Below are 14,422 nucleotides of genomic sequence, written 5' to 3' on the forward strand. Positions count from 1 at the left end.
AACACATCACTAATGTGTACTAAAATAAGGTTATTTACTTAAAAATGATACATTGGACATAATCTGTGTACAGAACAAGCAATTCATGGTAAACTCAATAAGGCACCTTTTAAAGCAGATGCTGTACAAAATACATTAGTGTGTTACATTTTTAAAGGATTATTCTACACGTCTGGCATATAACACACAAGAGTGTGACGATTTTCCTCGTTCCACTCTTTCATTTTTTATTTACATCTTCTCTAAGTTAGCTACAATGGTATTTATTCTTCTTGTATACAATATAATACATTTCATTTTGGGCATGGCATGTCGGAGCACAAACGTCAGTACACGGTGTGGGTGTTTGTAACTGCAACCTAAGGTGAAATATGACAAAGCAACAATTGCACGGGGTTTGTTCTCAAGTTAGAAGTAACGTGTGCTCCGCCTCTGCTGCACCAAGCAAAGCTAACACGCCAGGGCTCCATAAAGCACTGCATCATACAACACTGCCAGCTGTTTTCAGACATCACTCACTGTTCAGAACAAAGACTGTGGGCTGAAATCGACTGATTTCAGAGGCGCTGTCTAAAGAATGATGAAGTAGTGTAGCATCCCAACAGCTGACGGAAGATGAGCTTAACTTCCCTTCTGAAAGGTCTGCTATAGTCAAACAGGGCTTTTTAAACTATGTTTGCTTCTCCAACATTTCAGGTTGTTGCAACACAATCTATAAGGATAGGGTAGACAAAACGTATGCAAATGGTTCGTTTTAAAAGCACATTCAAATGGTCATTCAGATCAAGGTCTAAAACGTCATTCGAGACCACAACAGAGGTAACAACACATTCATTTTACATTTCATTCGATACTTCAGGATGGATTCGAGAAAATAATCAGGAAAAAGTGAAGCGTTTTGGGAAACGTATCCTTTTCCCGAGCAAAACTCAGAATACAAGCCTACACTTGGCAATAGGAGCACCGTATTTCCTGTGGAATTTGCAAGTAATTTTAACAGCAGTAACTACGTGCGTTACTCAAATTATTTTCCCAACAACTGAAATCACAAGGAATAGGCTTAATTAATAAAAGAAAGGGTTTAAGAAATCCCAAGGCACAGTTTTCATGCTCCCAACATGCACTCATGCATTCCACATTTCTGACTTTATTGGTGTTTATAACTGCGTGTATATATAAAATACATTTTCCAGGCTTGGGGGACTTCTTTTAGATGATGAGATAAAATGATACTCCGGTGCATACAGACAAACCCAAGTATCCATTCTATCCTTAAAGGCTACTGAATTCTACAGTACCGCATAAAGCAAAAACTTAGCTTAAGAGTACGTTTCATTATGTAGTAACTAATGGGTTGGCTTGGAGCTGAGCATATCAGTGTAGACATACTTAAGCTCCAGTCAATTACTCGACATGGAAGGTAGATACATGTTGAAGTGCTTTATGCAACCAGGACCTTTAGGAATGGTGTTATTAGAATATCAGAGAATCAAGGATTACTAAAGATCCGTCAGCTCATCCTGATGACAGGGAAAGCTACATATGCATCACACGTTTCAGCACGGACCTGGTAAATGAAGTGCTGAAAAACACAGGTTAATCTTCAGGATCAAGGATTTCTGTCTCCCAAACATCAAAGATCTTTGCAGCAGTCCATTCTCGTCTTTGTCTAAATGAACGTATAAATCAATTCAGGTCTTAAGATGTCTACCAAAAACCACCATCTTATTACTTTGCTAATGCCTATACAGCAGAAAACAGGTGGATAATTAGAAACTACAGAAATTCACTCCCTTGTTTTGCTTATACATCATCGATGGCTTCTTGAAGCTTGAGAGAAATTGATTACAGCCTAGATGGGTTAATTTAACTTAATCTCTGTGGTCTGAAATCTAAGCTAGCAGGATCCCTAGATAAGCATTTTTCCTTGCTGAAAAAAATCCTAGAGGCAAAACCAAAACAAACAAACAAACAAAAAAGTTTATCTTTTTCTTTTCTTTTCTTTTTTTTTTTTTTTTTTTTTTTTTGGCTTATACCAAACATTTTCCCTCTACCTGTGCAAAAATGATGTGCAAAGACACATGACTAATAGTTTCTAACTCATCACATATTTCTTGGCAGTGGACGGAGAAACCTTGTTTTAAAAAGCCCTTTCCCGTGAGCTCTGTGGCACAATATCGTTATCTTTTGCCATTCTCTAATAAATTAAAGTCATAGTTGACGCAGCTATGAACTTTTCAGCCAGAGCACGTATTAATACTTAAAGGCATTACTGAACAAAAGTAATGACTTTATTAAAAAAAAAAAAAAGAAGAAATGTCCCTCAAAATAGCTGGTTATCTATAAAATATGTAGCACTATTAAATAAAGTCTGTACATCACCATAGAAAATAAAAATACTGCTATCTATTTGCCTGACCATTTACATTATGCAAACTACAGAGTTAGAATGAAAAGATAACATGTTAGGAGGTTGGAGTTGTTCACAAATCACATTAGTTCTGCATTACACTTTTTTTTTTTACCAGTTGTATTTAAGGGAAATTTAAACACGTTTCAAACCGATCTCCATGTACAAACCTTCAGACAACAGATAATCTGGTATAAATCAAGCTGAAGTTTTAACATTTTCTTCTAATTTGACGTTATTCCTACCTTTTCTTCTTCAAATCTCAACTATGGCATATATGTGTGTGTGCGTGAATGCATCTGATTATACACATGTACATATGACTAACTTTTTTTTCTTAATAAAGCACAAACACACTGTATAAATAACTTCCCTTTTTAAAGTTATCTAGAACAAGATTTACAGTACAAAGTTATAGGCACTTAAATTAGCAAACAGGTTCAATGGTTGCAAATACTGTGTTTTCATTCTTCTGACGATTCATGGACTTGAAGCTTCAACTTTACGGTACTGTTTCCTGACTTCTACTTGGAAGTGTCAAAGGAGTTATTAATCTAGTAATTCTGCCTTACTGTAACCTCACAGAGGGGTTCTGGTTTTTAACCAACTCATCTGGATGGGAGGAGAAAAGGAGGGAACTGCAGTTTCTTGTGCATACCGACCAGCTGGCACGACAGGACCAAATTCTGCAACTCCAGTCATTTGTTACATCTTCACAAAATATCCTTCTATGTCGTTCCTCCCAAACATGGCTGACTAGAACTTGAAAAACCCAATGGTTTACCTTTCCTCAACTCTGTAATTTCACAGCTGTCCACTAAGTGGCCCACAGACATAACCTCCTGCATTTACATCAGAGCAACACAGCTCAATATCTTCCGTACGCTGTGAATCTTATCTTCAATAGTTCACATACTCCATTCTCCAGATTCTAACCCTTACTGTATTCTCTAATCTCTTGCTCTTGTGTCTTTAAATTAGACTGGTTCTCAAGTCTGTCAAAACTTATCTTCTGTCTAGTTTTGCCAAACAGTGGGAAAGCATGCTTCTTCAGCTGATTATTTCCCTCCTGTACAGAAAAAAGTTAGGAGGACAGGCACCTCTACCAGTGAATTCCAATAAAGCAGGAAGGCTAAACACAACAAAGGTCTCCTTGTTAAGATATGAAGTACCCTGCAGTCAAAATGCTAGTTGCACATGGCACCGTGAAAAATGTACCGAATTTCATCAAATTATGGAGCCCACTCTGCTGTAAGAGAGATGACCAAGGCAGTCTGTGCCTCTAAGAACATTGTTTCAAGCGCTATACAGACAAGGTAGGCATTCCTTAATTTGTAAATGGTTCACATTTTAGCAGTTCTCCTTGTGATCAAAACGAAAAAAGAAATAAAACTGTGACTTTTCAAGGATAACTTAATGGCAAGGATTCAATTCTGTAGCAGATCTCTGATTGTGAAGCCACAAAATAGAGCCCTGACAATAAAACTTTGTTCATTTGAATTCCAAATGGCAGCAAAATAATTCTGGCACACACAAAGGCGTTAAGGAACTGTTTAACTGAGTAACATCACAAACAGATTCATAACCTACAGGCTGTTTCACAAAAACTCGGTATGGATTGGCTAGGTTTTATCAGGTAGAAGGCAAATACAAAGCTTATATTCTCCATCTCTGTTGAATCCATATAGCTTGTTAGGCTTTCACAGAAAGCACTGTAATCGAAACATTCAATTCAGTACCCAGAGTTTCACTGGAGACTCACTAAGTATGACTGAAGTCTCAACGCAGCTAATACCAAAACCAAATGCATATTTTATCAAGGCTGTCCATATACATAGCACGTAGTGTAGAGAGTCTCTCAGTATCACAGTCTATGAAGTACTGAAAGATATGATTAGCAGCCTGTAGAGGTGTGGTGAGAAAATACACCGAATCTCAGTTATTTCCTCTTTCCACATAGGTCTCACCCACGTTTGAGTGAAAAGTTCTAGGAGTCCAGCTTTACTCTCCAATGTCAAATTACTTTGTCAAATCTTGACATCTTGTGATTCCACCATCTTGGCGAGAGTCTTCTTGATCCTCAAGGCAGTGAGTCTCGAAGCAGGATTGTGAGCCCAGCATTCAGACATTAATTTTAATATTGCTCTTAAGCACTGTTAAATAAGAAACAAAGGAACAGCATTGTAACAACAGATAGATCCGAGTGGTGCATAATTTCAGTTATGTCATGCTCAAAGAAGGAAACTCTTGAGCCCAAATATCAGTAACTTACACATTTTTTCAGCATAACTGTTAATGGAGATCTTTCTCCTAACCTCCACTGCCTAGCACTAGAATTGTTGAAACTAACTGAAGCATTTCTTTAGTTTCACAGATGCTTTGCCACAATTTGTTGTTATAACTCAAGGATGTCAGTACATAAATGACATTAATAAGCAGAAAAAAAAAAATCCATACATACAACAGAGAAACTGTAGATAATTCTCGCAGAAAACTAGTTAAGTGACAGAAGCTTTTCCTGCCATCAAAAAATACAAAGGAGAAAAGTGGGAATTCCTAAAAGAACTCTAAGACTCCGGGAAAAAAGGGTAGAGCATGTGTGGCCTTGTATATGAAACAGTGAAGCCTTATTTACTGCGTTCAAGCTGTGACCCCATAAAAACACATTCTTGTTTACCATTCCAGTTACATCACGGCATAAAAACAACATCTTTTAAAATGAGAAACAAAAAGTAAACAGACCTATCACAACAAGCCCTTCACAAGAAAAGATCCTACTAATAACCTTCCAGAGTAAAACAAAATGGTCATGTTGAACTCTGAATATGCTGCTCAAAATAAGGGCAATCAAATTGCTTTCTATTCCATAAAATACTTAATATCACAAATCCATAGGCAATACACATTAAAAACAAGTAAAAAGAAACAACAACAAACAATTCATTTGTTTTAGCTTCAGTTAAAACTCCCCCCAAAACTCCATTATCTAAATATAAGATATCATTTGGAGCTGTACTCATACACTTGGATGTTATTTTAGGGTGTCTTATTCCCAGATTACCAAAAAATTATCACAAAAATAGGGAATTTTGAGTTTATTTCAAACAGATCTTTGTCCTACTGTTGCTGTGCAGTTTAAAATACCCAGATGTCTGACGGTAGTCTCCTTCTACAACGTCTTCACATTTCAACACTAAAATACCCTTCTCTGCTCATGAACAAATTGAGTTCATGCTTGCTTTCAGCATACTCACTTCATCACTGTTCCATCTGTTAGATACTACTGGGCGCAGACGTTTGACACACACCACTTCCCTCATGTCCTCATAAGACGGATCATTTGGCACCATGTCATAGTATGGCAACTGATACTCTTCAACAATACCTGAAGATAGTTGTGAAAGAACAAACATCATTTAAGAAAAAACAACAGCAACAAAAAAATCCATCTCTCTCTCTACACCCTGATTTCCTTAACCAGGAGCAAAACCAAACAGCTTTATGCCAAATCAAACCCAACACACTGTTATACAGCAATAAAAAGAAAACAAAACTTCCTAACAGTAATCTTTTACAGGTAAACTCTGGTAGTTATGAATATTAAGTTTAAAAGCTTTGCTTGTTCCTTGTATTCCCTTGGATTTAAATAGCTAGTGTAGAATTTGACATACTCTATTCTCTATTCCAATCTATGCTACGAAGAAACATGGAGAAAGCAAAAGTTGGAAGAACAGAAAATGAGCTGTAATATCACAATGGAACACTGAGAAGGAAAGGAAGGAGTCACAAGAATATCTAAAACATTGAGTAAGAAAACAAATGCAATAAATTGTACCAGAATACCTCAGCAATTACATTTTAAAAACTGCATTAACAGTACATCTGTATTCCACCACCTCCCCAAGAGCCGGCACTTTGCTTTTTCAGCAAGTAGAGGAAACAAAAAACAACCCTAAGCTTCTTAATTATAACAGTCTAAAAGATTTAGCGTCAGTGGTTTTCAGCCCATATGCTGGACAGATAATCACTACTGCTCTAAAAGAAGGAAAGCCTGTTCATAACAGGACTGCTTGATTATTTCCCTTCATTATTTTCAAGTAAAGTCTGCAGTGTTAAAAGAGAGAAAAAGGTCCTGGTAGATCCTATACAGAATATACAGAAGTTTACCTCCTGTGACACAGCGTCGAGCCATTTCCCAAATTATCAGCCCAAAACTGTATATGTCAGCCATGATGTATGGTTGAAAATGGTTTTTATTCAGGCTTTCATCTAGGACCTCTGGAGCCATGTAACGTTTTGTTCCCACTCTGGTATTCAAGGGAACATCAACTTCATTTGTGTCACTGCAGGAAAGCAATAACAAGTTAGTAACTGCTGACTGTTACAAGACATGGTATGAAACTGCATGTGTAGGAATGCAAGCACGACACTGCAAAGCTCCCACTTACAAATTCTTTTCTTTCAGGTATTTCCTTCTCGATATTACTTAGAATATACTGTACCACTGAAAAACCTAATATGGCAAAATGATCCTGTATGGAAGTTAGTCATTTACTGCATTGGAAACAATCAAAATTAAGACCCCCTATAACGATGCATATACTTGGCAACAACTCAAATGAAAACTACTCATAAAGACTTATATGCTTTCTTGCATGCTCCAGTGTAATATTTGTCTTCAGCTTCACTGAGCTTGTGCCATTGAAAAGTATTTTCAGTACTACTCCTACAGTATTCTTTTCACCACTTAGCTTCAAATCCTTTCACACTGTTCAGATGTTCTGTGAGGTAATTTATAACTAAACCAGATAATATCAGTTAGCATGAAAAGTCAGTTTTGAGTAACAAATTCATTTTCTTCCTGTCCTCCACAAAATTATTGCTATGCTTTCCACAAATGAGGGCTTTCTTCCTTGTTCGCTTCTTAACCTGTTTTCACCTTGATGCTTAACAGTATTCCAAGGATTAATTGCATTTTCATCTCAAAACAAACCAACAAAGAAAAAAACAAACACCCTGAAAACATGCAACCAAACGAAAGAGTGTCTCCTTTTAAACTGGCTATCTGGTGCATTGAAAGAACACAATTATTTTTTTCCTATTACAGAAGATTTGCTTATCTACCTGTTAAACTTCACTGCGAGACCCAAGTCAGCGATACAGCACGTCCCATTCTTCTTTATCAAAATGTTTTTACTCTTCAGGTCCCTGTGTGCAATAGCAGGCTTGCCTTGCGTCCCATAGATTTCTGTGTGTAGATGGCACAGACCACATGCAGCAGAGTATGCCAGCTTGAGGAGAGCCCTGTTATCTAGCGTAGTGCACTTCAGAAAATCATATAGCGATCCGTTTTCATGATAATCTGTAATCAAGTAAAGCTGTGTCCAGGATCCAGTGCCTTTAATATCTGCAGCTATAAAACCTACCAAATACATAAAACAAAGTTATGAGTTATTTGCATGGAAGTTCTTTATGCAATAACAAACAATTCTTACAGTTTTCTCGTCTTGGACTGTATCACAATTTATCTTTTCCCCCTTTGAACACTGGTAACACAAGAGCTCAGATTTCTCCTGTATGAGGTCCCCGTTCCAGACTTTGAACACAGAGATAACAGACATTTCCAACCCAAAGTATAAAGAAATACTATTTGTATAATATTCTATTAGTATCCATTAAGAGGCACCCGTCAGATAATTTCACATAAGAACACATACTCCTCAACCTGTTCAGTAAGAGCTCCTCACCCTTCACCCTAACCTAAGCTCAAACAAACACCATGCTGTTTCCTTACCAAGGATGTTTTCATGACGCATTAAAACAGTTTGGTAAATCTCTGTTTCTCGGAACCAACTGGCTTCTTCTGTGGTAAAAAACACTTTGACTGCAACTTTTTCACCCCTCCATTTCCCCATCCACACTTCACCATATCGTCCCTTTCCAACTTGCCTCACCATCTGAATTTGTTTGGCAATCGTGCGCTGAACCTGTAGAAAATGAAAGAAAAAGAAGGGGGGGGGGGAGAAGAGTAAATTTGGGCAACTAACCAAAGGCACCTAGGCAAGTGGCTTGTCAAAACTACATCACTTGGGATTTTCAGCTCATTGGAAAATTAGTTCTGTATTATTTTCTACAACTATCATTTCAAACTTATTGTTGTTTTCCCTAAGGAAGAACTACATATCAAACAAAAAATGTATCAGAATAATTTCTTATTTAAGTAAGATATGTTCTATTTGACTCTAGATTATGAATCATACACTTCTCACTCACCAGTTCTCATACAAGTATTAACCATGACGTTGAATCAAATAATGCAAGCTATTATCCAATAAAAAGCAAATCAATTTATCAGATAGTAGACGCTAAGGAAAAAAAAAAAGGAGTTCATTCAGTTGCATACTTTGTTACCCATTCAATGAGTTTCCATCTTCTTCTATTTTGCTGATAGCAACAGATGTCCTAACAAGTAATCTGCTTTTACACTTCAAGTATGAACTTCCATACTTCTGCAGTTTTTCTTTTATCTTTCACAGGAAATGCCAATTAACAATAATTAATGGATAAGCTGTTTTGCTCTAGGCATTGTGTACAAAGCTGAACTTCATAGTAAACAGACACAAGTTCAGTGTTGGAAATGTTGGGTTTATAGTTTACCAGCAATGGTAGTCCTGAGCCGCTGCCAGAACTCTGCGACTGGTCAATTAGGTCTTTTAATGACTCCCCAGCTGGAATAAATGCTTCATCTTGTTCCAGGTCACGATTATAACAGTGCCTCTTTGCCATTGACTTACAATAGTGCCTGCAAATAGTAAAAGTAGAAGAGAAGTTGAGCTTCAAAATGCTCCTTCAGGTTACGTAGTAAGCTGAACTAGGAAAAAAGCCATTTCAAGTTTACATAAGAAAAGCAGATTTAACAATACAATTTCATCAAGAAATGCAATTTACAGAGGTTTGGTGTTTTGGCTTTTTTTTAACATAAAAACACATATTATGCACAGAGGCAGGCCAATTTATTGTTTGTCAGGTGAAATATCAGCATTTTACAAATTCAGCCTGAAGCCACTGTTACCAGTATAAACTACCACTGCTTTTTGGTTTAGAGGAAAAGACTGAACTTTGAACCATGTCAGATGGGGCTGACACGTACATTGCTGCTGAACCTGCTAGAATGATGCTGACTTCCATCTAAGAGCTGGAACAGACAGAAGGCGGCATTGAACTGCACTTGTGTGAACTATCATAGCTCAGGCAGCAAATTATTTAAAAATAGCAGAAAAATCAGACAACATATCCTTGTTATTTAAGGCTTGCAGAAGCATTATGCAAAGGTAGGTCTCAGAACAAATTTAATCAACAAAATGATCAAAGATTTAAATAGATAATTGATATAATCCTCTCAACTGAGTGCTATAATAAAGTTACACATAGCTTATAAAACTAAACAATCACTTGGCACCCAGAATGAGGGATCAAAATAATCTCAACTCTATGTTCTGAACATTGCATTTTTACATAGCGATGCAAACTACTCTATTTACACTCATTTGAGAAATGAAAAATGTTACCAATAAATGAAGTGCTTTACTTACTTGTAACAAAAGCAGCTAAATAAGATGACCATGACAATTATGCAGACCGCCATAGAAATTAAGACTGCCATCCAACGAATGCTGCCATCAAAAAGTCCATCTATTAAAAAAACAAAATAGTTTATTAGCTTATTCAGAATTTATCTTCTCACCTACTGAATACTTCAGAATTGCACATGTATCCACAATAACATTGTTGGATTTTTTTTTTTAATTTTTATTTGTAAGATTAAGCTTCCAAGTCAAGTAAGCTTGAAGAAAAGCTACTGGCTGAAATCTAAGCTGAAGGATCATTTATAACACTCATGGAACTTAATGAAATAAAGTATCTCGGTATCATAGGATCTCAATAGAAGCCAATTTTGTAATAGGACTGGTTTACTTATAAAATATGCAGGTCAATACACGCAGGGACCCTTATGTAAATTCTGAACTGACAACTGTCAAAACATTAGTTGCTGGCATGCTATTACTGAGAGCCTACTAGTCTCTGAGAACTTCCCATTGCTATTAAACATGTTTTAGGCATCTACACTGCTATACCCTAATGGAAACACTTCTTAGAGATGACAACACATAATATAAATTCATTTAAATGGAAAACCATTGAAGTAGAATCTAGGATGCAAGGTTATATATAAGAGAATAAAGAATTTAGACAAGTTTTAAGGTGTTCAGTATTCCTTAGAATTCACGTGCTTTCTCAGTCTTAAAAATGGAGGTAAAAGTAGCTGGTTGACAAAGAAGGAAGTGATGAATCTACAAGAGCATAAGATTCATTTCTCCATCAATATGAGGTGAATTTATTTTAAAAAAATAAACCCCACACAGAGCAATTGCAGTCCATATACTGACTGAATATTTTAGGTGTAAAAAACAGGTCATAAAAGCTTTGAGGAAATAGTAGATTACTGTCATTAATCATCATCAGGTTACATAAACAAAAAGGCCTCCACGAGGGTCTTTTTGTTTATGGAAAAAGGCCCCAGAGATAGGATGAGGGGCAATGGGTGAAGGCTGGAACACAGGAGGTTACACATAAATATGGAAAAAAAAATACCTTCACAGTAAGCGTGACAGAACACTAGGAATAGGCTGCCCAGAGGGGTTGAGGAGTCTCTTTCTCTGGAGACATTCAAAACCCGCCTGGACATGCTCCTGTGCGACCTAACCTAGGAGATCCTGCTACAGCAGGGGCATGGGACTAGATGATCTTTCAAAGTCCCTTCCAATTTGTGACATTCTGTGACTCTGAGAGACAGGAAAACAGTTTGAATGATAGATTACTGCAAATGTGGGAAAAAAAAGTTGTATTCATGAGCCTGCAATGTGCCCTTGCCACAAATAAGGCTACCTGTATCCTCATCTGCTTTAGGCAGAGCATTGCCAATAAGCCAAGAGAGGCATCCCTTGTCCTCTGTTCAGCACCGGAGTGCAGTTTTGGGCTCCAAGTCCACAAGAGAGGTATCATGGACATAACAGAGAGAGTCCAGCAACGGGCTACAAAGATGCTGAAGAGACTGGAGCACCTCTCCTACAAATAAAGGCTGAGGGAGTTGGGACTGTTCAGTCTAGAGAAGAGAAAGCTCGGTGGAATCTCGATGTAAATAAAGAGATCAGAAGATCACATGCAGATGAAGATAGATAAGCGAACAGGCTAAGAGTAAAAATACCATGACTATGGAGAAACAAACTTAACTTCGAAACAGCAGAAAGCTAGAAATAAAGTATGAAGAGTAATATAGAGCTTCAAATCAAAATGACTTAAAAAACATACCACTGCCATACTGTCATTATATTTTCTGCTTGTTTTCACCTGTTGATCAAGAAGTAGAGGACACACACAACATCAGCAGCAATGTGAACACTTAGGAGCTGTTTACCTGTACTATCAAGCGGTGGTAATGTCGGCTGTAAATCCTGATTGCAGAAGTCAGTCCGACAGCACTCAATGGTCCGACGTAATTGTGCTTTTGGTGAATCCTGTTGAAGGAAAATTGGAAAAACAGATTCTGAAGTGACCAGCGAGGACAAACACTGGGAATCCTACTGACACAACTCAGCAAAAACATAAGTTTAGGTCATTTTAATTTTAAACACAAACAAACAAAAAATACCAAAAAAGCCCCAATTTCACCATTTAATGCATTAGACCTTCACAGTGGAAGGTAAGTACCATCTAATTTCTTTGGGTGCAAAAATTATCAAAACATATTACTTCTTTTTCATGTTACAGCATAAGAGTAGATACTTGCAGCTTAACTGCCTATTCCATGTACTGTAAAATTCTTAAGGTTGGCCAAAAGCAGTCAATATATATTAAATAAATATTACTCTTATGACAGAAAAGCCACCTGCCTTGGAAGTTTCAATAGCATTCATCACAGCAGCACTACTTGCTTCAAAAACATTTTCAAAGCAATATATAAAAGATGGAATCTAAATCTGAAGATAAGACAATAATATAAGCACAAGAACAACTTCAGGAGGTCATCGTGATACCTCAGGTCTGATGTGCAGTAATGTTAAACATTCATCTCTGTAACTAAAGTCTATAGTGCTTCCAAACATGATCTTCTGAGTACTCAAAAACAGAGATAGCATTTTGGCAAAGAAACCCCACGAAATAAAATAAAATAAGATAAAAAAATAATGAAAAAGCGTAATACAGCTGGTGATTATCTCTATAAGCTTTGTTTAACATAAAGAAGGTGACAAAGGAAAAAGAAAAATGCAGTTGCTCAGCTAATGCTGTATCCCTTTCTTCTAAACGAATCCCTGCACTGTTAGCTACATTTTCAGTTCCTATTTCTATAACAGATAAGGAGTTCTATAGGCATCACTCTACTTAAACACAGCAGTTCAAAACAAAACAAGTTACATGCAATTCCTTATAAATAATCTCTCTGAAAACAAAAATAGTTACATATCTAAAAGAAAAAATATACACGTTTGCTCAACTGTGTGCACGTTCATCTAACTTTAAGGGAGCTCTTGTAACCTGTGGACATAGATGCTTAAGGTTAGTATTCTCCATTCAAATGGGCTGAAGAGAACAAGTTACAAATTCAGACTATCAAGAAATCACAAACTATAACAAACTCCCTGGATCAATCAGTTTTACTGTGAAGTTGCTTCTTCAACTTAAGAAACAGCTGACAAAAGTAAAAGGCTGTTGCCCTCTGTTCCTTTTGTCACTGAATTGGAACTACTTGCACAGAGCGCTAAAGAGCCTGGATTTTACTCCAAACTTTGCTCAAAAACCATAAAGAATCTCATTCTCAGTGAAGCAGCAACATGCAAAACTTTATGACTGCAGTCAAATTAAAGAGATTCGTATTAATTATGCATTTTCCCTAAATAAACTCCACGGATATTTCCAGTTTTAACAGTGTCTCCTTTTTACCTTACACTGGAAGTCTGAACCTTCATACTTCATGCATCCAGAAGCAAGCGTTGGTTCCCCATGTTCATCTTCCTCAATGATAGCAAAGCAATGCCCATTAGTTCTGGAACAAACAGATTAGGTATGTTTTACCAGCCTGTTCGCTGTTTGATATGCAGCATTAGTTGCCATCAGTCAATGTAGATGGAAGGAAAAAACAAATGAAGGCCTATACTGACTTTAGACAGTAGAGGGCGATAAAATGCCAAAGAAAAGCAGGAAGGGAATTTAGAAACGACAAACCCCAGTGATCTATGAACATCTTCTAAGGGCAGAACTATATTTGTAAAATACTATGTGGATTTATGTTTCAAAACACACGGTTAAGGTTGGACCCATAAGAGCTACTTAATATGCCAAGCAACAGCATTAGAGGCTCTTGATATTGTAAACAGTCAAATTACATTAGAAAGAGTAATACTTTTTATTATCTATCTTTAGATCAGCTCTTAAGGAAGAGTTCCCATGTTTCCTTAAACGTGGATAGGTGAATGAAGAAACAGAAGACAAGAAGCAAGGAATATTTAAAGACATAAAAGTAAAAACATCTTAAGGGGGCAGACAGTAATTCTTGTAAGACACCTGTGCCTATCCAAGTTAAAGCTACCTAATTGTTCCTATGCTCAGAGACTTTTCTGAAGCCCACCTTTTTCCTTCACTCACATCTACACCTAAAATACAACATGAAAAATATTCAGTAAATGGACACGTAACACAAACTATTTTTTTTTACTGCCTACATGAAGAAATATTTGACTATAAGCAGGCATACAGTCAAATCTGGTTTACATTTTATGTTCACCTGGTTCTAAAATGCTACAGGTCACTTAAAAACTCAGTTCTTCAAAGCAGTTGCTGGGGCAAAATGACTGGTTGCAAATGGTTCTAGTGAAAGCAGTGCACAGAGGATTTTAACTCTCAGCTTTTCACAGTACAGTTGAGTTTCTATTCCGCTACAACCAAATCATTTGACAG

At 36.9% G+C, this 14,422-nt stretch overlaps 1 protein-coding gene across 2 annotated transcripts in view; it reads right to left on the reverse strand.

Annotated features, from left to right (window-relative positions):
* Nucleotides 1-22: 22 nt before the first annotated feature.
* The window catches only part of BMPR1A (bone morphogenetic protein receptor type 1A), a 70,683-nt gene continuing 56,283 nt past the window's right edge, over nucleotides 23-14,422 (reverse strand). For both annotated transcript variants that reach the window (XM_072339433.1, XM_072339434.1), the window contains 9 exons: nucleotides 13,409-13,511; nucleotides 11,886-11,985; nucleotides 10,003-10,102; nucleotides 9,068-9,212; nucleotides 8,205-8,397; nucleotides 7,535-7,832; nucleotides 6,578-6,753; nucleotides 5,665-5,795; nucleotides 23-4,563 (listed from right to left, as the gene is read on the reverse strand). In XM_072339433.1, coding sequence (XP_072195534.1) covers nucleotides 4,438-4,563; nucleotides 5,665-5,795; nucleotides 6,578-6,753; nucleotides 7,535-7,832; nucleotides 8,205-8,397; nucleotides 9,068-9,212; nucleotides 10,003-10,102; nucleotides 11,886-11,985; nucleotides 13,409-13,511 — 1,372 coding nt within the window. In that variant the 3' untranslated portion in view covers nucleotides 23-4,437. The remainder of the gene's footprint in view (nucleotides 4,564-5,664; nucleotides 5,796-6,577; nucleotides 6,754-7,534; nucleotides 7,833-8,204; nucleotides 8,398-9,067; nucleotides 9,213-10,002; nucleotides 10,103-11,885; nucleotides 11,986-13,408; nucleotides 13,512-14,422) is intronic.

This window comes from Excalfactoria chinensis, chromosome 6 (genome assembly GCF_039878825.1).
Source record: "Excalfactoria chinensis isolate bCotChi1 chromosome 6, bCotChi1.hap2, whole genome shotgun sequence".
Taxonomy (NCBI): domain Eukaryota; kingdom Metazoa; phylum Chordata; class Aves; order Galliformes; family Phasianidae; genus Excalfactoria; species Excalfactoria chinensis.